The 25,143-nt window shown below is 36.9% G+C and overlaps 1 protein-coding gene and 1 long non-coding RNA gene across 2 annotated transcripts; one reads left to right on the top strand and one right to left on the bottom strand.

The window, feature by feature from the left end:
- Nucleotides 1–13: 13 nt before the first annotated feature.
- On the bottom strand, nt 14–19,652 carry LOC114065515 (centrosomal protein of 162 kDa-like; the record flags this gene model as incomplete). Its single annotated transcript, XM_027899492.1, has 11 exons — nt 19,466–19,652; nt 18,763–18,848; nt 17,823–17,926; nt 14,310–14,448; nt 5,628–5,816; nt 5,216–5,402; nt 4,201–4,253; nt 2,454–2,566; nt 1,498–1,528; nt 920–1,042; nt 14–205 (listed from the first exon to the last, which is right to left on the bottom strand). Coding segments are annotated over exons 3-11 (1,087 nt in total), but the record flags the coding sequence as incomplete, so codon positions are not given.
- A 175-nt stretch (nt 19,653–19,827) lies between these two features.
- On the top strand, nt 19,828–23,607 carry LOC114065514. The gene is made up of 2 exons (XR_003572987.1): nt 19,828–20,710; nt 22,569–23,607. It is a non-coding gene; the product is annotated as an uncharacterized LOC114065514 (long non-coding RNA).
- The last annotated feature ends 1,536 nt before the right edge of the window (nt 23,608–25,143 follow it).

Here is a 25,143-nt window from a genome sequence, read left to right on the forward strand (position 1 = left end):
TTCAGCTATTTACCTGAATCAACAGTTGACATGTTTTTTGAGTAGATGTCATTATTTTGTGAAATGCTTTGCCCTAAGCCTTCTGAGACTGCCACTGCAGAACTGTGCAATTTCTGCTCATCAGTGTCTCCCAAGGACTGATCAACGTGATGATATGCTTGCTGTAATGCTTCAATGTCACTGGCAGTTTGTCCATAGGAAGTACCTGTAAAAATGCAGGCTCGTAAGAGACATTACTGGATTTTCTGTTTTGGGAAACATCCCACTGGAACCTGTGTTTCAGTAACTAGCTTGGTCTATCGTGGTGAAAACAGTGATTTCAGTTACATAAAAAATCCCCTGAAAATCTCATTTTTACTATAATCAGTTGACAAGTTAATCAGTACCTACTGAATAGTCCCATCTACAGTTTGCATGCCTCTCCACCATCCTCCCTCACATCAATATCTTATCAGTGCTAAAGCTAACAGTGTATGTGACACAACTATTTTAACGGATGCCATCAGAGCCATACTCTGGATATAAGTGGCCTACACTGTTGTGCAAAGTTTGATAAGAGAATGTATTTAATAACTGTGTTCAAGGCAGTCAAAGAAGAATTTCAGCTATGATAATAACCAGAGGATGAATAACCAATGCAGTTTCATATTTAAACATGAAACTGCAATGTCAAAAACTACTTTGCAATAATTGAGTGTAAAAAGGTATCTTTTTAGCAGAAACAAGACTTTTTCCTGAAACACTTCCTCCTGCTTTCAAGATCTGTTGTTAAAAGTTGAGGGTTTCATGTTCCCCAATAACTTAGGAACAAATAAAGATATCAGTTACTTATTCTAATCAAGTAAGGTTTTAGGGTTCCAGTTTTGTTGAGTGGTAGATTTTTTTTCTTGTTTTTCCTTTTTTTTTAAGCACCCCTTACCTGCTTCATTCATTTCAATTCCACTGACTTCTTCAGGCTGATCATGTTCGCCTGGAGCTACACCTGATGTTTCAATGGCCTTCTGCAGTTCTGTTGTTGAATCTTGTGAATCAAGTAACACAACTAACAGCAAGAAGATAAAAGTAAAAGAAAACACAATTCTCCTATTTATACTCTGTCTGCACTGCAATTAGAAATATCCCAAAACTTATCTTGATGTCCTAAACATACAAAATTTTATTTTTTTATATATATATAAAATATATATACATGTCTATATATATACAATGTCTATATATATACAATGTATATATATACACACACATTATTCTAATGCCATTAGTGGTAAACTGATGAACTATCTGAGCTCTGACTAGATGTAATAAATATAAAAATACATTGATGATCACTCTGAAGCATCAACATGTATATTATTTTAACTGCTTCAATCCAATGGATTTTCAGTACACAGAACACAACAAAATCAGATGAAAAAGATCCAAATAGTAAAAATCAGGTAAGCAACTTTCAAAAAGTTGTATTTAGTCTTCTTCCACTGATCAAAGTTTATATTTTACCTTTAGCCAGCATGCCAGTGTTTGCTTCTTCCTAACAAAAATAAAGAAAAAACATTGGGTTTGAATATCAGGGGAAAAAAATGGACAAACTTTAGAAGTGGATTGATCCAATACCTAAAACCAGTTTTTAGATCTTAGAACTAAGCAGTTCTTCATGCTCCAAGGATATGAACTTCTCTAAAACCCTTCTTGGGATGCCAAAAGGTTCCTGTACTCTATAAACCCTCTCAAAAGTGAACAGGAATTAATAAAATGAACACTTTTGCACCTTCCTGGTTTTCTTTTACTGTAGTTCGAGAAAAGAAGAGAAAGTAGCAGTAAGTACATTACACTTCTATTCTACTTTTTCTTTTCAAACATTTATTACAAATAGCAATCTAAAAAATTTACTTAAAAATAACTAAAAAAAAAAAGAAAAAAAAGTTTGCCTAGCGAAGATGAATACATGGTACTCTATAGATTTTTTTTTTTGTAAAAAACCCAAATCTGACTGTGTGCTCGAGGGATGTATCTGCGTGCTTCAGCCACGTGCTATACATCAAAAGACCTGACTAAGCCAGTGGACAGCAATTTCATACAGGGTAGATTTTTGGGTCCTCTGTCCAAAGTGCTTCTTTATACAGAACTACTTCCATCAGTCTACCACTTGCTGGTATAGACACCACCTTAACAGCTCAGAGAGGTAATTCACTACCCATTCTGAGGCTGAGTCTCCAACCTGAGCTCATCATTTACAAAATCCCATCCACATTTCTTAGTTCAAAGGAGGAGTAAGCAGGAAACCTCGTGAAGAACTGAACCCTTTCAGTGATATCTCACAGGAAAAAGTATATCCTTAATAGAATAATACTGCTTCAGACAGTACATATTAATGTAAAGGTTTCCTATATCTACAGTTCTACATTGTAGAGATTTTAAAATTCATGCAAGTAATAGAAACATCTGGTAAGTTATACCTGTTCTTGGGGACTTAAATCAACTTCTGACATGATGTTTTGATTCACCTCATTTCCCTCAGCTTTAAGGGCAGGATTATCATCTGTCTCTTCAAAATCTTCACTGTAGCTACCTGAAGAGTAAAATAAACATGAAACAGAATGAATATTCAATGAAGATAAAGCAGCAAGACAAAGCTGTTTCCTTTTCCTCAATAACCTATTTAAAAACAGCTACTGCTAATATTAATCCTTTTACAAAAGCAACAGAAAGGTTCCAGAACTGAGTGTGATACTAAAACCACATTGAAAGTCACACATAATCTCTCTAAATTCAAATGAAGTTTGTTTTACAATCAGATATGCTTTACTTCCATCTCTTCAAGTTGTACTTGAATTGACCTCTTTCACTCATTTTTTCTCATTTAGGGGTGAAATGATGCAATTACTACCCCAGTAGATGAAGTACTCTGTACATCCACTTTGACAACTCCAGCAGTTTTTAGGCTCAGAATCTGTAATTTGGCTTTGTCTGACCTGCTGTGGTGGGCCAACAGCCACCCTCAAGAGGAAGCATTATTTAAAAACACAAGCGTGTCAGGGAATGACCTTCAGAAGCAAGTCAAAGGCTTTTCTTTCAGTTACCCAGATACTTCCACAAGTTTCAGTTCCCTTTTGCTGTCTCTCTCCCACTCAGCACCTGTGGTTACAGGCCTCAGCGCCTGCACTATCCGTAAAATTTAAATCTAGAAACACTGCAAAATACTTGTTTATAATGTGTTTTCTGTGTTTTGTCACAAATACAACTGACACACAGTTTAATTTGTATGTAAAAACTGCTTTATGAAGAATCACTATTTCAGCATTCTCTTTAGTTTTGGACCACCATATGTTTGAACAGCTGAAAACAGCTTTCTCATACTCACTTAAGGCAAACATAGCACTTACACTACTTCTGCACACCTATTATTCACTATTTTGATTGCTATTTCACGAAATGCCAGTTTGACAAAGACTGAACCAAACCATGCACAGCATAGAGACTGGTAATTCCAGGTATTTCATGGCAACTGTTTTCCTAAAAATCAGAAGTGTCAATTTCATGAAAGTAACCTCAACAATCAAGTAATTTTAACCGTTTTGTTAAGAAAAAGGCTACAACTATCATGATTTCTTGCAGTCAACAGAATAATCAAGTCTTCAAAAAGAGAAGGTTTCCTGTGGTTATGGTTTACAGCCTCTTTATGTCTGGGAAATTCAAGCGTGACAACAGGACATCTCAAAAGTTCAGCTAAATGTATGAATTTGAAAATACAATCTGTTAAATTACAGAAATACATTCTATCATATGCTATCAGTGAAGCATGAAATAAAGGGAAATGACAAGGGAAAAACAAGCAAGATGGAAGGAGTGTAGCACAGAAATTTTGAGGAAAAAATAAGAGTAATATTGCAGATGACAGAGACTAAACTTAGGCATGAGAAGATGGCACAAAAATTCAGATGACTGTTTAAACACTGCAGTAAATCAAACATTAAAACATATTTCATCATCAGAGTATTTTTTTTCATTTATGATTGATAGGGGTCTTTTACTAATTTTTTTCCTTTTCTTTTTTATTTGTGCTTTGGGTTACAAGAGATTAAAAATCCACTTAAAAAAAAAAGGAAGGACAAAAGTAGAAGTAAACACCCAAACTCCTGTGTCTGAATAACAGCTGCACAGTCATGACATAAAAACCACTGATAAGAAAAATTATTGTATTACCATATTTCTCCTCATATGCAGGTTCTTCTTCTCCTTTTTCAGTTTTTTCATTTCTGAGAAACAAAATGAAAATTCTACTCTCATTTTGAATAGCAAATAAATACACTTTTTTTCTGGGAACTCTACACTCTGATACTTCTTACAACTATTAATAAAATAAAAACCCCACATTTGCCCAACATGTCAAATCATAGCTAAGAAAGTTGGAAAAATGTCAGCAATTATTATAATAAAGTATTTCAGATTTTACAACTACCTATGGTTAAAATTCTGAATCCATCTCTTAAAATCACTCTCTTTCTGCATTCTCTACAACAATCTACATCAGCTTCTCAAAAAATATTTTGCCATCTGGTTTGCTTCTTGTTCTAACCTTCTTATTCTGTGTTGACAAAATAAATTAAAAATAACCCCACCTCTCCTTTCTTTCCCCTTTTACCATAAAATTAGTTTTTTCCTTACCTAAAACTCTCCAGAATTCTGCTCCTCAACTGTTTTCGTATCAGAAGTTGCCTTTGAACTCAACATTTTCAGCAACAGCAGCCTGAACTTCTCTTTCATCCACTCCTCTCACAGATGTTCGGACATATTTTCACATAACTGATTATAAATGGAGTGACCCAGTCTATGATTCTATATCCTTCCTCTAGATTAATTTTTAATATCATGTCTAAAGGTACATGGAATCTTTCCTGATCTACTTCCTTGTTGCTATCAGTTGTTTCCTCTTAATTTAATTACACCTTACAATTAAGAATGTAAACTGACTTCTTACTATAGAATTAGGCACAACCTGCGCAGCTACGTTCACTCATCACTAAGCTGTGCTCCAACCTTACTCCTTTCTTCTATTTATTAAGCTCATTTCTGCCCTTGCCTTACAAAAAAATAGAAGCCCAATCACAATAAACAAGCAAAAAACTGATGGAAATCATATAGGATGAAGTTCAGTGGCCATACCCAAGTCACATGTGCCCACTAACACAGTCCACAACTTTTCTTCCCTCAACATTACCGTACAAATGGTGCTAGCATGACAGAATCATTAGAATCCAGCTCTTTATTTAATCTTGAATAATCAATAGTAGAGGAAGCTTCCTGTTCAAGTTTGGCAAAGAAGATCTCTTTCTCTTCTTTTTCTTCCAAGGTATCCAATCCAACTCCCATGATACTTTGATTAGGCCCAGAAGCTATAACTGAATCTAAATTTCAAAACAAAGAATAAATTTTGTCTATGCTCTAGGTCCACATAGAATAGCCATAATAATTAGCAACAATTACAGACAGATGTATAAAATATTAGCAGTATCACATAATCACAAACTAGTACTAGGAGACTTCACGAGATGCAGCTGACACCAGTGAGGAATCCCATCTTGCAATGAATTAAGGTAAACTGCTTTTAATAGTGATTTATTTCGATCTACCTAACTTCATGAAATGGTTGGGCACTCGGTTCTCACCATTTGTTTCCAGGCTGTCTCTACTCAAGGAGACAGAAACCCCATTACTTTTCTGAAGCTGCATCTTTTCCATATGCATGTTTTCATAACTTTCTCCCACAGGCTGTGAAGTGTTCTGTATCTTGACAAAGCTTCCATTGGCTCCAAGAATTCCTAGGAAAGAAGTTGGAATATTCTCAACTACCATCCAAAAGCTATTTGTATGACACTTCAGTCTTTCGGTCACCTTCCAGAACCAGTTTAAATCTCATGTTGCAACCGCAGAGATATGCAGGTTCACAAATCACATTCACCTAATTTCCACTGCTATAATTCTGTATGTAAATCTTGTTTAACTAATTAAGCTATTATACAGATTGTCTTCCTATGCTTCACATCTGCACACAAACCTAAAGCTCAGCATGAAGCAAATGTAGAAACTGTAAAAACTGACTTACTGTCACATTATTCATTGAAGACAATCACACACACAGGTCCCTGTACAAAAATTACACTTCATTGTTAAAAGCCCATTCATTTTATTTGACCTAGTATCTCAGATCACCACAGGCTTTTTAAAATTGTAGCCATTGCCTTAGCAGCTACATTTCATTTGCTGCTTAAATGTTTTAAGGAAACAATAATATTCACATTTACTTAAAGGTCACTGATGAACACTCAGTTCTTTCATTCTGTATGTTTATGCAACTACAAATTGCAGGTGCTCTCCTTATTGTAATTTCATTCTTGTGAGCATTCAACATCACCTAACCAACTTTATGCTGGCCTTCAGGCACAATACTGCCTTATCTACTTCCTTAAGGAAGACTAAAAGCCAGATATTGCAGGATATTACTAGTTCAAAAACTCCCTTCTGCCTACCCATAAAACACAAATATTTATACTCAGATTCTGTACAAGTTTTTGTTGGAGAAGCGGTAGGAGAAAAGCTGCTTATGCATTTTATCAAATGGCATATGAAATTATTTAACAGTTCTCACAGAAGAGAACAGAAATTAAGTCCGTCTTTTCCAACATGAATTTTTAGCTGGTTAAAGAGACTCAGAAGTTTTTGTTCTGCCTGGCAACATGAAGTTTGGACTGTAGCTTTGTCCTTGTACTGAACATATCAGGAGTGGTAAAGACCTTGACAACAGCTCATTTCCTGCTGCAGGAGACTGAAGGAGAGAAATGCATCAACAACATGAACCCAGTCTTTCATGTGCTGACCAAATGCTTTGGCTCTGGGCTCTTCCTCTGTCCTCTATAAAGGTCCATACAAGTCCCTTTTAAAAAATGCCATACTTGCCTATATCATGGCAATGGAGAGCCCTTTCCCTTTGGTACTGAAAATGTGGGGCAAGTAAGAGTATCAACACCTTTTCCATCTCTACTGGGCAGCCCTCAGCATGTTTATTCTGTTATGAAGTAGAATAAGTTTACTTTCTTTATTTCAATGGCAAAGTCCCCTTGCATATTTTATTGGGAGTCTAAGATTCTACATCTTAGAAATCCACATTCCTTTATCTAACTTCAGCTCTGTCCTAACTACAGAGCTCTGATTGATTTGCCTTGCACGCAACAAATAAACGTCAGAGACATTATCTGAAGCTCCACACAAATACAAGTTAATGCCTAAATAAACACATATTGCTAAATGCCTAAATTAACACATATTGCTAAAACCCTAAATAAATACATATTGCTACTACACTGAAAAGTATAAAATGGAAAGCTCAAAGTGCTGAACCGTAGCAAAAAACTACAAATAGCCCATTTCTCAGGTACCAAATGCAGTAATTTAAAGCAATTTACCCAGATGGAACTCTATTCTAGTTATCAAGGCAGCAAATAAGAGTCTGTTTGCAGCTGGGTCACAAGTTTTTTGCAGAGCTTTAGATTAGCCATAATCTCACCAGACCCCAAACACCTTATTTTTGAATGTGAATATGTTAGCCGAATCAAATGATAAACTGACACTGACCTCCCATGTAGAGATTTGCAAGAAAGGAGAAGTGAATATAAATCGGTGAAAATCCAGTTACAATATTTAAAGAGCAAAATATTAAAAAAACCCCATATTTTCATGTTGTTTTATTTAATAATCTCAAATTCAATGACATTTCTGAACAGATGTACATTGATCTTGAAGGTATCCTTGGATTTATGTAAGCTATCTAATAATTTTTAAGTATTTTTCCAGGCAAAGTTTGAGTCAAATCAGAGTTTTTTTAAAAAAAGCACCTCCCATAATAATCTAAAAATCAAATACTATTTTTGCAGCCATTAAACTTTGCAGTTTAGCCATTCTCAACACCCAGACATACACCCCAGATTACAGGGAACTCTACTGTTGCTAATAAAGGTCTGTTTTCGTTCACCCTACACAAGCTGAACTTTGAGAAACCTATCAAATTTGGAAAAAAATATCAACTTGTATGGATTTTGAAGGAATTTCACCGTGCTTTTGGCTGTTTGAAGAGTTCTACTGGTTTCTGGGGGGCTAGCAAGAGTGATTTTTTTTTTTTTTTTGGAGGGGGAGGGTATTTGTTATTTTTTGTAAAGACTTTTAAAAGCAGTAGTTTTCGTAAACTCCAAGGATTTCCACCTGTAACTTCATATGCAACATTTTGTAAGGCTAGTGATATACAGTATTCCTTTTTTTAATGTCCTGCCACTTGGAATTAATTAAAATAAGAACCTGAGTTTCACTTAGAAAAATATTTGTAACCACCACATTTGAAAAGTTTAAAAAGGACTCAAACAGACAATGACAAACACCTTCTTAAAAAGTAACTTCTTTCCCAATTTGACCAAGACTGTCAGAACTGAGCCATTCTATTTTTTTAATATATATTTAATATAAAACACAGTAGATTTGTTACCCTCGGAATTGTCTGGACTGTCAGAAGCAAGGGTTCCTTCCTCTTTGTTTAAGTATGAATCTTTCTTGTTCTTATGAAATTTTTCCAACATTTTGAATTTAGACAAAGCCTTGCTGCGAGATGCACTGGAAGAAGGGTTAGAGGGAACTACTTCTAAGTGTACATAAACATTTAAACATTTTATGCACAATGGACAGGGAATAAAGAGAAAAATAAGATGTGAGACTTCAAATTGACACTTATGAAAAAGTAATACAGCTAAATTTCTTGTCTAATTTTTCTATCTATAACTAAAAATTAAGCTAATACTTATAACTTCTGAGAATATAAATCCCTTTATCTCCTTTTTTTTTTTTTTTTTAAGGGAGAAATTCCTTGCTCCATGTATACTTTGCATTCAAATACACTGTTCTAGGAGCTCTAGGAGCTTTACCTCAAGGAAAAGAAAATCAGTAAAACTACTTCAACAATAAAACTACTTCAACAGGTTTTGGAAGCAAGCATCTAGATCTGTCAAAGAAAAGTGGAAAAACATAAGTGTAAATTACTACTGTCTTTATCGTTGTCAGGTATAGAACTGGATGTTGTTTGCTCAAATCCTTTTGGGGACTTGCTGAACAGCAAATACAATCAAGCCCCTCCCATTCACATTAGCAGAATTAAGTTTTAGATAACAGTACCTATGCTGAAAACTGTGCTCTCATGAAACTTAGATGATAGTCTCACTGCACCCTTTATAAACTTTAGGCTAGATGATCTGTACGAAGTCTTTTTCCTTGTTTAAACTGCCAGGGTGGAAGAGGGTTCTAAATTGACTAATTCAGAGAAAACTTAGTTACAGGTCTTTTGAATTTACCTTGGCACAAGGGATAGACTAGTCTAGGAGAGCAGGCTACAGACCTCTGCCACTTAGAAAGAGGAGTATGGGGATACATGACCAGAAACTAACACAACTCAGACATCGAAGATGACTAAAGGAAGCTGGTGAGCATATAGCAGGTGCAGTGTCAGGAGAAAAACTGTACAAAATCCATTCTGATACTGTGCATGGGTCCTTTATTCCCTCAACTGATGTGCAAGTCCATTAGTGAGGCACCATTTCTCCAGATCTACATGCTCCCACATTTACTGGGAAACGAAGCAATGACAGCACGCCTTCCATTGTACATGATGCAAACACCTGATATCTTTTAAAAGTAATTTGAAATTTAAAAGTGATTTGAAATAACTACCAAAGTCCTACCACTGCTCATATTTCAAATATTATTCCTAATTTGAGAAATAAATTATTTAGTGTTTATCTCCCAGACCGAGATGCTTTATAGCTATTCTATGAAAGTGAGGCTTATGAAAACAGGGCAGCACATACATTCTAGGAAGCTAACGTAGGGAAATATTTTATAGGCTATATACTAGCTCACCAACATGATCTAGAGACCAAGTGCCAAATATTTCATTGTCATGGCTCTCCAAAATATTATTGATCTGCTTGAATTCAACACCAATGCCATGTTTAAACTAGTACAAGCCAATTGCTAGTGTCTTTTAGAGGAAATTTTATTTAATGGATCAATGCTTATAAATTTTAATTATTCTCTGGAGTTTCTCTTCAGATAGCGTAAGAAGTGACTTCATTTAAAAGGCAGAATCTGAAGTTACACTGACTAAAATAATCCTGCAGATTAAACAATTCAAGTTTGTCATTATTACACCAATTACTGTTTCCCTGCATGTTTGCAGGGGCAGCATTCAGAGAGCAGCACATTGGTCAGCAGAGCAAAAAGAGTCACATCAATAGAAAATGAGTAAAATGCTTACCTGACTTCGGTCTTTGAAATTAAACAAGTAAAACAATGAATATTAATATTTCTTGAGTATGAAATACAGAAAATATAAGAGACTTTATGTTTAATAAACAGGTGTTTACTACAGGTGAGAGATTTTTGTTCAGACTTTCAAAGTTATCCTCCCTCTTCCCCAGGCTTACGTTCAATACTGTCTGTCCTACTACATCAGTATAGGTAGTGATATATGATGTTACAACAACTGAGCAAAAGTTCACACAGTTATTAGTTTCTTCTGGAAATGACAAATGAAGTAAGTGGCAGCTTGTTTTCAGTGAGAACGCAAAGGTCAAATGGACAATTTGCTAAGGATTTTCTATAGGAAACACAGCAGTAATACAAGGTTAATACTAAATAAATGTATCAAAACATATTTAATCAAATACCAGACTGGGAATCTGAATGGGGACTCTTTTGTCTGCTATTTTCCACTATTTCAGCACGGTTTTCTGTCAGTTTCTTCTCTTTTCTCACTTTAACAAATTTTGTTTGAAAATCTTGAAAAGACAAACAGCAGGAACAGACAGACAAGCAAGACAGGACAGGAATTCTTATTATCCAATTTCTTTTTTATCATTTAAACGACAAAAGCAAGTAGAAAAGACATTAGTTAGAGGAAGGTCTTTAATGTGCCCAATATGGAAGACAGTGCCTTGAATCATAATTTGCACATTTCAGTTTAAAGCTGAAAAACAGAGTTCAAATGTGCCTAGAATAACTAGTGGAGTTATCTTAAAATGGAATTATTTTAAAAGAACTTCATACTTCTCAGCCAAATGAACTGAAGTAATCTACACTGTTACCATTAATCTACAAAACCAAATGAAAACAGACTATTAGTTTAATTATCTACCTATTTCCTGGCACTTCTGCACAAGATACGTTGCAAAAAAAAAAAGATGAAAAATAAATGTGCAGCACATATTTAGTCGTATTCTCTTCGCCTTTCAAGAAAGCATGATATAGATACCGAAGCAACTCACAATTAAAACCTCAAACTGGAAACAACCTATCAGCTTGGTGTATTGCACAAGCTGATTAGCCAGACTTTGTTAAGATAACAATATCTCTACACAGTGACACCCAAACACACCAACTTACAGACATGGAGCATGTATTTGTAATGCAGTGCCACACTGTGGGTGGAGGTTTTTATACATTTACATAAGTTTGATTCATTAAGACAAAACTCTTTTAAAAATACTAATTCTATACTAATTTTTGATAATGTTCTATCTGCAACCAACACAGAGGTTCAAGCCTAGGAGCACACACAAGGATCTCCACAAAATTTCAAAGTATGCCAACGTTACACTTTTCAGAAATTAAATTCAGCTTATTTTCACAATTGTAATCACCACGTCAGTATTTTTATTTTTTACCCTAGGACGATTGGTTTGCTATTTAGGGGATATTTAATAACCTTACGAAGAACTACAAATCAAAATTGTCATCTTCTCAGTCATCCCAGGCAGTAACTTACAACTGCAATGCTGCTGTGCCTTCACCCACAATTAATATGTCTGAGCAATACTCTACAGAACATAAACCTGCTGAAGAATATTAGATCTGGCAAAACTGTATTTGACAAAGTACTTGGAAGCATAAAAGACAAACAGAGAGACACACAGAGCAAAATAGCAGCAGCTCTAAAAGCCTATCCACACTGAATTTCTTATAGTCACCTGACCTGTCAACTTAAAACCCCTTAAGAATATCTACACAAATTAAAATCATTGCAGTTTGTGGTATGTACACACATGTATAAATCCTCCTCTACGTACAGGATTTGTAATTTTCAGTTATAGCCAAAATAAAACTGCCAAGGAAAACTCAGTTTATCCCAAAGGTGGCCCAGTTGGTCTCTGAAAATGTCTCTCTTTTGACTCTAAGCTAATTGCCCTCCAACTATATCCCTAGTTAGCAGAATGCCTTTCATAATAGTACACATTACGCAACTGCTACCATTTGCAAGTGTCCAGTATGACAAATAAAGCCATTTCCTCTTTAGATGATACAACTCCTCTTCTTGCCAAGACAGAAAATGGAAAGCCCTCCAGCACGAATTAAATGTTTGTCTGCTTGGCAGTACTAAAGCACTAGCTGGGACATGGCTTATTGCATATGCCCCAAGAGCGTGGAATTCTATGCAGAGTGGTGACAGAGGGGTAAATGAAATAAAACCAATAATCTGGCTGGCAAAAGTGGTGCTTGGATAAGAACTCAGTGCACAGATCTACCATATTTGGTGTACTTTCCTATATTCTCAGTTTTATTATGTCCAACTGCCAAGACATGTTGGACTTTGATTCAAAAATCATTACACAGATCACTTTCAACTTCCTCCAAAAAAATCCAGCCCCTCACTAAAACTATGAACAGGCTAGCTTCTTTTGCAAGTAAATTGATTCCATACTGGCAAAACTGGGTAGGCTCACCATTTGCATGTTTTACTGTTAAAGGAGAAGGTTTTCTTATGAGAGACCTTACAAAGCTTACCAGATAATTCATACATCAATAAACTGCACATCAAGCTTGTTTCAGTTCTAATGGCTTTACCTCTAGGTAAACTACATAGCTGATAAGATATTCTTAATTAAAAAAATTAAAGTGGTGAAATTTATTTGCATGGAACAACTTGATATAATCACATTGGTTCTTCTGATTCTGCTTTTAATTTTACTTAAGCCACACAAGGACTGTTCTCTAAAACTTATAATCACCCTGCCCTTTAAGAATCCATTCCAGTGTGTTTTGTACCATGAGAAGCATCAAAGTTGGGTTGCCTCAAGCATCTCAGAAAAACCATGGAAACATGCAAACATGCTGAAGTTCTAACATCAGTAGATGAGGTCATGATAACCTCCTAATTCTCACACTGCCCAGCAAGAACACTCTGTCCTTCCATTTTTCAGAAAGCTGTAAGGAAATCATTGTATCTCATAACTGCCTGATAAGAACTTTCTCATATCCATCTGAGTTTTACAGCAACATCTTAAAAGGCCAAAGACAAATAAGAAGTCCAGGCACCACCTATTAGGGTTATGCCTAAATGGCACAACTGGTGACTAGGATTTGACTCCTAACTAGGACAACACTGACAGGACAGAGCTGTGCTTAAAATCAGAGACTATCAGCAGTATTTTAACTCTGACATATGAAAAACTGATTTTTGTAACTTTCTGTTAAGCTCCAGCCGTAAGAAACACAAATCATGAAAACTAAGAAGCCCCCAGTTACTACAAGAACAAGAGGCAATCACCCTGTGGAAACTCACTACTCATGTGCTTTACTATCCAAGAAGAAAACAATGGAGAAATGAAAAAATAGAGGTAAAAATCTTGCAAAAAATAATATATTTTCTTCCAGAACTATATGACCATGTCAGTACTGAACAATCATGCCGTCACAGCCCATTTCACCTTAAGCCATGGTTCTTGGCAAGGCAAATGTTGAGGATACTGACAGATATACATCAAGCTGATGCTGAAAAATTTTTCTGTGGTTTTCCAATCTATTACAAATGTTGCAGTTAGCATAAGTCTATACAAATTGGTCTTTTTCCTCTGTAGTTTTAAAAACAGAAATATAAAGAAGAGGTTGGCTACAAAACATATTTACCAATATTTTAGCAGAATTCATAAATTACGTTTTCTAATTATTTTACTATTTATAACGTGCTTATTCTTAACAGGTTTCAGTAACTCAAAAGCTACAGAAAAAAACAGCAGCTTACAGCTTGAATATATTCTACAATTATAGAATATTATGTTCTACAAATACAATTCTATTTGAGTTTTGTACTTTACAAACTTGCATTGTAATGTTCTAAAACACTTAACTGGCATCAGCTTAATCTGAAACCAGGCCTAATACGCAGTATGAGACAGAACTAGCCTGACCCCCTGTGGCCAAAATATTGCAAAACTATATATTACCACCATCATCCAAATCCTCCTCAGATATCCACCACGGCACTGAATCTTTTTTCTTCCTTTCTTTTTTCCTGGGCTGTCCCAATGTCTCTAGAATGCTGGACTTTTTCTTTGAATTTCCAAGTGAATCATCTGAAAGAGACTGAATCAATTGCATACAAGGTTAAAGAGAGCTTCTGCATTTTCACATTAACTGTTTTTCAGCCACTCGGTTCTGGACTTTTGAGTTCAGATGCCTTTCTTTACTCCCCACTGACTGCCTTTTTTATATACGCATGACAAAGCTGATTAAGAAAGAATAACTATATTCATGTGGCATAAGTAGTGAGTATTATAATAACCTCACTGCCAGAGTCTGGATGTGTTAAAAGCTAACAGAGAATATATGTTCAAATGAATAGCATAATCAGCTCTTTTTCAATTAGTTACAAAACATAAACCCCAAAATCCTGACTACATCCCTCAAGATAATATAGTAAAATAGAAACAGTTTTGCTTTGGCTTTGTTTTGTACATGAACATTATTATTATTTGAAAAATAAACATACTAGCTCACAGCAAACCATATTTCAGAAATTAATTTTATACTTTGTATTCATGGAATATAATAGAAATGCCAGAGCCATTCCTACCCATTCGTGTATTAAGCTTTCTATGTGTAAGTCATCCACTCTGATTTTGACTGATGGCTTAAATTAATGGAGACAAGGTCTATGAGTATAAACATCCTATGAATTTAAGTTACTGAAGAGTAACAGGAAGGGAAACACAACTAACCCTGCTCTTTTGCTTTATTAAAGCCCTTTGTGGCCTGCAGCAGGCTCAGCATCACAATTATATATCCAGACAGTGATCAAGGAAATATCCTCATTAAGTTAGAGCAGTGAACTGGGGTTAAGAGGAGTGGAATATTTTTTATCTAAATTTTTAGCTCTAATTGCTGAAACCAATTGTCTTAAACTGTCTTAAAGAACCCAGTGAATAGTCAGCAAAGGCTGTAAACAGTAAGAAACAACAAATTCACAAATCAAGTATAGCATATGGCAAAATTTCCAATGCTTCACTTTTGTAACAGTCACAAATAAGAATATGTGATAGTATAAACAGACTACTAGAGGCAACAGGATTGTGGGTACTTAATGTGTAAAATATAAGGGTACAAGCCTCTGCAGTCCTGATTCCTATTACATGAAAGCATTACCATAAAAGCCTACCTTTACTCTATGATTAATGCTTCAACTTCTATGTGCCTAACAAGAACATCTATAAATAAAATTACAATTACATAAAACAATAATTTAAGAAAAATTGTAACAAATATTCTTATTAATATCTCTGATGAAGAACATCTTTAGAGCTTACAGTTTCATTTGAGAAAACTGAATGCTTGTCACCCAGACTAAGAAAGAAAAAAGTGCTCTGAGCCTTGCACTTTAATAAAACACAATTTTAATAAATTATGAAACTGCTAGACAACCAGATGTATTGCAATTTCTTTAAGTTGGCTCAGTGACATAGAATAAACCAGCTTTACATTCTTAATATATATTCTATAAATAGCAACTTCCTTGCACTAGTCACAACACAAGTACTAATGCCAGTATCCCCAAAGGTCGGACTGCCTCCTGCACTAGAAGCACTGACAAGTGCTCTGTTATCACTTTCTGTTTCTTTTACAAACAGGTGCTTGAGGCAAGCTGTGTTATCACTTTCTGTTTCTTTTACAACTAACAGTATCTTCTGCTCTGCAAGCAGAACTTCAGTGATGCTCACATGCCTTAGTGTATTGTAACTAAAGAACCTGAAACCCCCATAGGTTGGTCTCAAGTTCTGGAAACTTTCTGTGTCCAGCCATCTTGTCAACTGCAGACAGTTGGTAAAGAAATGCTGACACAAAAATACTACTGCGTTTTTCTCAACCTGTCAATTACCTTGATAGCGAAACTTTCAGATTTTTTCCCTTCCTTTGGAAAAAAAAAGTAGATAAATAAATCAATCAGCTTTTGAAAGATTTGCCTAAACAATATTAAGTCTTCCTCAAACTACTGAGAAACAGTTTTTAGTATTCTCCCCACCATTACACCCTAAATACAAACATCACCTACAGAGATTTCACACAGGGGAGCACATCAGCTTCTCATCTTTCTCACATAAAAGGCCACACAATTTTTATTACCAAAAAAAAAAGAAAAAAGAAAAAAAAAGAACGTAACAGAGGACGCATGTGTAAAAGTAACAGAGAGTAAACACTGTCATTGTTATCTGGGTCTGTATCCAGCTGGCAAAACACAGAACAATGCACATTTTTTATGGTTCAATTTGTAGGTTTAAAACAGTTTTAGTTTGAAATGAAGACATGAGTTGCTAAAAGTTACATTCTCTGGAACATGCCAAATACCACTTAGACTAAGACAGCTATTTTTTTTTTTCTAACTTAAGCATTCTCAGTGTGGGCAATAGCTGAGGAGTAAGAAGAGCATGTCAAATGAGGAACAAATACAAGAAGCAATCATATGCAGAGTTTTGACAGATGCTCAAAACAAATAAAAGAATAAACCTCTTTGCTCTTCCCCAGAGCAACTCCATAACAACAGTAAGTAAAGAACTTCTGAAGGAACTGCAGAGGCTAATTTTCTAATTCTACTAATATTAACAATTTTCAGTGAATTCAAGAGTGTTAACTCAGCTACATCATCAAATTAAATACCTTTTAGTAGTCATTAAATTGTAGCACATCCTCTACATCAAAAAAGCTTCAAGCATACATCATATATAACAGACTACAACAATATTCTCTGCTATCACTAGCTATGCTTATATACAGTAACAGAATCTAGTAAAGGCCTTATGTATGTGGTATATATGTTTTAGGGTTATAACACCATTTGTCTGATAGACCAGAGGACTAGTTCTTAAATTACAGGTCTAGTTACAGTGAAAAAACATACCTAGTCAGGGTATTTTGGTAATGCCTTAGCTTAAGTCATAACCCACGGACTTGCATGATTTTGCCTGTTACTCAAAATCATCAAGTGCCACAAGGAAGGAAAGGAATCTAATTCAAATTTTCTAATCACTACAACATGCTTCATTTTATACAAGAATTTTTAACTAGACTTCAGTGAAATTAAGTATTGCATAGAAAAATAAGGAAATTTTTAAAACATAGCTTGTGTCTAAACACAGGAAGAGTTTTCAATTATATATCAATCTGAAACTTCTGTTACTAAGTAACACATGCAATAATATTGAGAGAAGCAAAGAATCTTTCTGAAGATACAACCTAACAATTACAAAATATTTATTTAATCACAAAACTGTTCTCTTGATTTCAATACAGCTAAATAGTATGAATTAAGTTTAGCAATTAAGACCTTGGAAAGATCCACACATAACACTGCTGTGTAAATTATGTGATAAAACCACAGCTGAATCTCCAGTCTCATATTCTTCCAGATTGAAATTTTCTCCATATTTTAACAGAGAAAAAGGATGTGACCTTGCCCTCAAACATACCTCTTTCAGAAACTCTTCAAACTGCTCATCTAAATCTTCTTTTGAAAATCGATGAGCCATAATCTGCAACTGGACGTTACCTTCCAGACAAATGAGTTTAAAAACTAAAATTTAAAATAAAAATAAAGTTAATTGAATGCATTCTGAAATTAGATGTAACTTGGTGATTTGCTTGAAAAGAAAGCTATAAGCAAAAAAAAAAAATAAACTCTTGAGAGATGATAAACATCATTCCTCCCATCCTTAATCTAAACTGTTTACTGAATGAGACAATAAATGCAGACATAAAGAAATTAACAAAATTTCTTATAAGCAAAGTACTCATTTCCAAAACAACAGCTTCAGCATTTAAATTTTGAGGGATAAATAAAATACAATTCTCTTTACACCTTTGCATTTTTCTTCAAAAACAGCACTTTGTCAATAATCAAACAAGAATATTTGTAATATTCTGCAGCAATATTTCCCACCCATTTTAAGGGCTTTTAATTCCTTTCTATGTTTTTTTTTCTCCAAGACTGAAAACATCTGGCATTGTAGGTTTTTGTTTCATCATCTCTGCTGTGCTTAGGACTTGGTTATCAATAAATATATGAAAATCTTTTAAGATTAGAGAATGACATTTGTTTTGATCTGCTGTGACACAGAAAGCCAGTAGCTCTTGCCTCCCCTCCCATTCCCAAAATTTTGTGTTAATTTTCAGGTGTAAAATAATCTCCACGCTCAAAAGGCTGCAAAGCTTTTGTGTATCACACTGCTCAACACATATGGCTGCCTTCAAAACTGCATATGTATAGCAGCACTAAACTACCCTAGCATCTTCCAGGCTGAGAAGTGCTATGTAAACATAAAAGGGCTAAACATTTGCAGAAATGCTTTTAGCATTAATAAAAAATTCTCCCAATATGGAGCCCACTCAGTACACAGGACTGTTACCTACCTAGTAAATTGATTTTGACAGGCGAGTTGTGACAACTGCTTCCTGCTTTCACTCCTTATGCATCCTTAGACCACCCGACACTTTGGCTTTGGCAGTTAAAAAAAAAAAAAAAAAGTTATGTAGCAGACTGCCCAGACTTTGAATTGAGTAAGATATCCTTCTGCAAGCATTTGGACAATATCTCTGAAAACATGGTAAGGAGATTAAGAAGGCTCCCTCTCAGGACACACATAATCCAGTACCCTTTTATACTTTTACATCAAAGAACACTTGATGCCAAATGTAAGATGCTTTAGCAGTTTATCAGCTGTGCCAACTAATTCAGTAAGTGGGGAATACTTCATTCTAGCCTCGTCAGAAAAACAAAGTGATTCTTCTGACATTATCTGTAGTTCCGCACACCTTACAATTACCGCTTTTATAAAACCACTGCAAAGCTTTATTTTTTCAAATGGGACAAAAAGACAACCAATACGCCAGAAAATTTCCGTAACAGAAGATCAGAAACACTGCCCTTAACAAATACATTTTTCAGCCATGCCTTTAGACTTGAAGGTTCACAAACAGCTGTGCACAAAACAAAGGCGGCACTTGCTGGGATATATGCTACGACACAGCCCAGGAAGCAGTAGTAATTGAGGAGGTACGTCTAAACCACAGGGATGAGGGAAAGCTTAAAACAGCCTAACTCATTTCATGTAACCTTTTAATCATCGCAGCCGCGACCTGATCCTCCGGCGGCTTTCCCTGGAGCACACGCAGCTGGCACACGGCAGCCCGGGGGCTCGGACACGGACGGGCTCAGCTCGGCTCGGCTCGGCTCGGCGGACCCAGGGGCCGCTCCGGGGAGCGGCGGGGACAGGGGAGACGCGGCTCAGAGTCGGGCTATGCCCCGGGATCGCCCCCGGACCGCACCGGGCCCGCTCGGCCACGGCTGCCTCACCCCGCGGCGGCGCCGTTGCCCGGGAAACCCTCCCGGCCACCGTCCCGCCCGCCGGCAGGGACCGCGCCACGTGATCCCGCCAAATCCGCCGGCTCCGCTCCCGTCTGCCCACCCGGCCGCCGCGGGGCGCGTGACGGGAGCGAACGGGCCCTGGCGGCCATTCCCGCCGCGGGAGAGCCCCGGCGGGCGGGGACGGGCTCCGCTGGCCATTCCCGCCGCGGGAGAGCCCCGGCGGGAGGGAGTGGCGGGGTGGCCGGGCGTGCGGAGCGGCGCCCCCTGGCGGGCGGCGGGCTGGCAGCGCCAGCGGGGCCGGGAGCGCGGCCAGGAGCGGGCCCGGCGGGATCGTGTTGAGTGAACTTCCCTGTCCAGAGCATCCAGGAGCCACTCTGGCAGTAGCACTCACACCACCTGAGCTGCGACCGAAGTCCCTCCACAGCAACAACACCCACACACAGACCAGTCAGTCCTTCCGGCTCGACCCTATACGCTTCTCCAGAAGTCCTTCAGCCGATCCTTTGGGAAAGCAAAAAGGAAAAAGTTACAAGTGTGTTGCTTTCCATAATGCAAAGGTCAAACTCAAAGCAGCCCTTTTGGCTCTTACGCTGAAATGCCCTCCTAAAGCTTTCCTAAAGTTTCAGCCTTGGTTGTCGGTCCTTGTGTTTTTAATACATTTTAGCACATCTCTGGAAATGTTTAAAATAGGCAGAGAAATTAATGACCCCTGTTTCCCTGAGCACTGTCTCTCAAATAACCACAGAACAATTGCAGTCTGTGCTTGCATGTGCTCTCCAGTGAGGGTCTGTCAGTTGTGTTTGTTGTGAGAGTCACGTTGCTTTAGGAATTTTTATGCCAGCATTTAGTAAATGGCAAACTAAAACTAGTTCACTTGAGAAGACAAATGAACATTGTTCGCACACACACACACACATACACACACATACACACATTTTGATTCTCTCTTCAGCAGACTTGGAACGAAAAGATTTTGAAAGGAAATTTTCTTTGGTAAGTGTTGGATACTCAACGCAAGTGAGAAACCAGTTAAAGTCCTATTACTGTCTCATTTCCTGTTAGCTTGAGAGATAAAGACAGTGCTTCCAATATGGTCTTTATGTATCCCAGATTTTTTTATGCTAGTATAAATTATAGTTTAAATTCAAAGAAGCAAAGAAATATGGGCTCTATATTTTCCACACAAGTCTACAGGAATTACTTTGCTAAAGGTGCTGCAGCACTTCTTTCAATCAGGCCTATTGTCTGCAGATGGAGTATTATATTTCTATTTGCAAAGTATTATTTTTCGTCTTTGTGGGCAACTTCTTCTACTCTCTACAGAAAATGTGGAATCTGATCAAGGACAGGATGCCCACATGAACTAATATACTAGAACAATTTGTTATGTGTGACAACCTACTGATGGTGAAAACATCAATTTCCAACATTTACTCTTTTGTTGCATGAAAAAGCATGGAGTGAGGCATGAGCATTTGAAGAGAAATATGGAAATTAATTAAAAGAATGTCAGTCTGATGCTTCATGCCTTGATCCTGCTCAGATTTAAGCCAATGCAAATTTTGCTATTAACTTCAAAGTGATAGCTGTGACATCATTCATTGATCATGAGAGTTACTTCATATATGATCAAATAATCACAGCAAGGGCTCGGTCCTTCAAGCTGCTAAAAAACTGTTGCACATTGAAGCTTTCCTATTTGCAGAAATATGTTCAAAGAGCCTTGTATGAAGTATAGAAAAATGTGCAGAGGGATCAATGCTGTTGGAAACCTCAGTGCCCATATGGGAAAGAAAAAAAATCCAAACCACTCTTCATGACTGTGGTGGAGAGGAGGCATAGCCTGGTGTTGAAATGTCATCCAGTGCATTCAAATAACATGCACAATAGCCACTTAAAAGATTTTCATTTCCTTCTAATGCCAACCAGTTGGAGCAGTTTTCTCAAGAGCTTTTAACAGTGGAGCATAGAAAAGGGGAGAGCAGGGCCAACCACAAAGTTCAACCAGGAACATGGCAATTTGGGCAGCAATGCTAGTAAAGCAGAAGGCTGGACACGAATTCTGAAACAGATCCTGCTGGACAGAGCCCCAAATTATAAGGTAAAATTGTGGCTCTGCTGGCATGCGTGAGAAGCCTTTGTTGACTTCTGTGAAACCAGATTTTGCTGCTGTAGTCATTAACTTCTCATTTAAATGTGTGGCGTGTGTACACTTAGCATTAGTTTTTCTTACTAAAACAGCAAAAATGTAAGGCTTCATGTATTAGCATAGTAATTTCAAAATTAACAGCAAAATTAAAAGGAATAATATATCCACACTTGTATTTTGTTGTCTAATTTCGGTTTTGTATCATCCATAAATGTCAGTGGGGGAAAAGACATCAAATAAAAAAGAAACAAAAATTTCTGCCGCATTCAGTTTGGCTGAAGCTTTGAATCAGATAGTATTTCAGTACTGAACTTGCAAATATGTGAAATATGATATTATGATAATAAATATTTAACCATATTCTTGGTTATGTTTTTTTAAAGGTTAACAGTTTTCTACTGAATGAAAAGCAAACAAACAGTAGTGAACTGAGAAGATAAAACTGCATTCTCTGTGTACACCCACTGTGATGATACTTCCTTAAATGACTATGCAATAAAAACCCTTTTCAGTAGGCGCATCAGAAAAAGGAGAAGCCTTCCCTAACTACAAGTTGCACAGAAAATTGAAAAATCATGTGGAACTGTATTTCATGTGAGAGAAAATGGTAGTTAAAGTAGGATTAGTTATAAAATAGTTCATCCCACTATAATTTCAGTTTAAAAGAACTTTTTTAATACTTTCACTTTTGGTTCACTGCAGGTCTTATTTTGCTCTGCCACTGATCACCATAGTCCTCAGATCCCAAGGGCTGGATTTATTTTTGACTGTGTTACAGTAACTAGACTGAACTTAGCATCAGTCTAAAAAACCCAACAAGTTTTCTCCATCATGCAATTTCTCCATGGGCTGAGAACTGAATTCTGTGCTGTGTTTCAAATTATTCCAGGGACCTAGATTGGTCGCGAATCTTATTTCCACTTGTGTCCCTTGAAGGGAGCTGCAGAGTTTGGAGTTTGGAAACTGGGCTGTCGTGTTTCTGGCCATTTCCCATTTTCTGAAAGTTAACAGACATGCACTGTTTCTCATACCCTTTGAAAGTGGATCTTCCCTATGTCTTGTTTGTGTAAATGTTTAATTGCCTTAATGTTGTGTCCTGTACTGCCAAATTTTCAGTTCCTTGGGAGGGGTGCAAAGTTGCTGTAATTACTGGCTGCAGGAATAAACCCTTTACCATCATAAATGAAACTCTCCTATCGCCAACTGTAAGCATTTAAAAGTGCCTTCAAGAGGGTATATGTTTGCAGTCAATAATTAAAGCTGCTTCTCACTCATACAGATTAAAAGAACTGCATTTGCCAACATTTAACACCATTTTTTTCTTTCATTTCCTGATTCTCCATAAACTTGTTCGAAAACATTGCTCTACTGTGTAATGCAGCTAGTGGAGCAAGATCCCTCTTGTTACAAACTTTCACTTTTGACAAATCCTGGGAAAATGATTGCACAAAGAGACAAACATAGCTGCTTTGGCCATCTATGGCATTTTTGAACTAGGTTAATGTTATCCTGTGCCTACTGTACATCCTTCTTTGCCGGTGAATATCCTCAGTTCTTGACATCAGGCAACATGCTCACAAATCCTACTCTACAGGACTGGAGAAACAACTTGGGTCGCTTCCACCTCAGAGTCATTTGAACTGCAAACCCTCATCTGCCATGAATATTCTCCTTTGTATATAGAAAGTTTTGTAATAAATTTTCCTCTTTGTGTGAAGACATGCTGCATGTGTTTGGTTTAGAAAAAATTAAGGTAAATATTTTTATAAAAATTTCTTGGTGGCTTAGGAAAGATTAAACTCAGAAAATTCTACAAAGAAAAATTAAGTGTTTTGATTTATTCAAATTTTTCAGATCTGTAACATCTTTCATTGATCCTGACAACATATCTGCTTAACACTGGCAGGAATATTAGCTGTGCATTTCAGATTTTCACTTGGTTATTTTTAGTTCTTCTGAAGCCTGGGAAATAAGAAATATAACCGCTTTGAACAGTCTGAAAGACCCAACTCTAGCAGGGCCTCTGAATCTGATTAGATAAAACAACAAAGAGGTTCTGTTAGGGCAGAGGCAGGAAGAAGTAAGGTGGGTGGCAATATCTGTCATAACTCAGGGGAAATGTAGCCTCAAAGCACTCAAAAGTGGGTGAAAAAAATAACATAAGCAATAGACAACTTTCCCACATCTTAGGTCACTCTCCGAATGCAGTTTGAAGAACTTTCTCTGTGCTCCACTTTTTTTTTTTTTTTTTTTTTCATTTTTAAAGTACAATAAACAGCACATGCATGTGTGTTTATATTAAAAAGCTGATTTAGAGGAACATTGTTTCCCTAGAGATAAGTATCCAAAAAAGCGCAGTGTGGCAACTGCGATTACATTTGTCAGTACAGACAGTATAAGATTTAAAGGGATAGATTTGCAGTTTTCAACATTTTTCTCAGAAAGTAAATTAGCTCAAGAATTGCCACATTAGGAGATTTCTCCCTAAAATAAAGGTAGTCACAACACTGCATTGCATCCTATTGTCCAAAAAAGGATCAAACTGTTGTATTCAGTGCAACTGGGAAGTCTTCAGTTTTTTAGGGGATTGATTTAAAAATGATCTGTTATTGGAGTGGTGGAAACCTGGAACACCCACACGTCTAAGGATTATGTTTCCCCATTTTCAGTGTAGGATGCTTATTTTAGGTTGGAAGAAACTGAAGAAAAGATTTGTGCATTTCCTCAGGAAAATCAGTCAAAATATTTTTGAAATTACTATGCATCCACAATGCTGAACTTTGTCTGTGTTAGAGGCTGGGAGCGTTACCTGTTTGAGGCCCACCACTAAGTGTGCCCCACCCCAGTCACGACTGCAGCTGAGAAGCGTGCTGCTTGTTCTTCCTATTACAGGTGTATCTGAACAGTCCCTCCAACCTGCTCTTTCCCTGCCTGTTGCTGCCAGCATTTCCCTGGTAACTCTAGGTCTGTCTTCCCTGGCACAGACGGGGTGTGTAATGGTAGGTACATACAGGTACGGTAGTTAATGCTAATCTGATACCAGTTTGCATCGCTCCAGTGGTTTAGCCCCCCCACGCCAGGCTGAGGGTGTTTGGCCACTTGCATGTGTCCTTGCACTGAAATGGACTTTTTGCATCTTCTGGCAAGAGGCTTGTTGCAGTTATGCTACTAAGGTAATAATTATTTTATTAAGCAGTCAATTACTGGACAAGATTTTCTAGTGGCTTGAAAGGTCATTTCTTTATTTGATGGATTGCTTGCTTTGCCATATACTAGC

This window comes from Empidonax traillii, unplaced genomic scaffold, assembly GCF_003031625.1.
Source record: "Empidonax traillii isolate 1590-97213 ecotype Southwest subspecies unplaced genomic scaffold, ASM303162v1 scaffold671:size839176, whole genome shotgun sequence".
Classification (NCBI taxonomy): domain Eukaryota; kingdom Metazoa; phylum Chordata; class Aves; order Passeriformes; family Tyrannidae; genus Empidonax; species Empidonax traillii.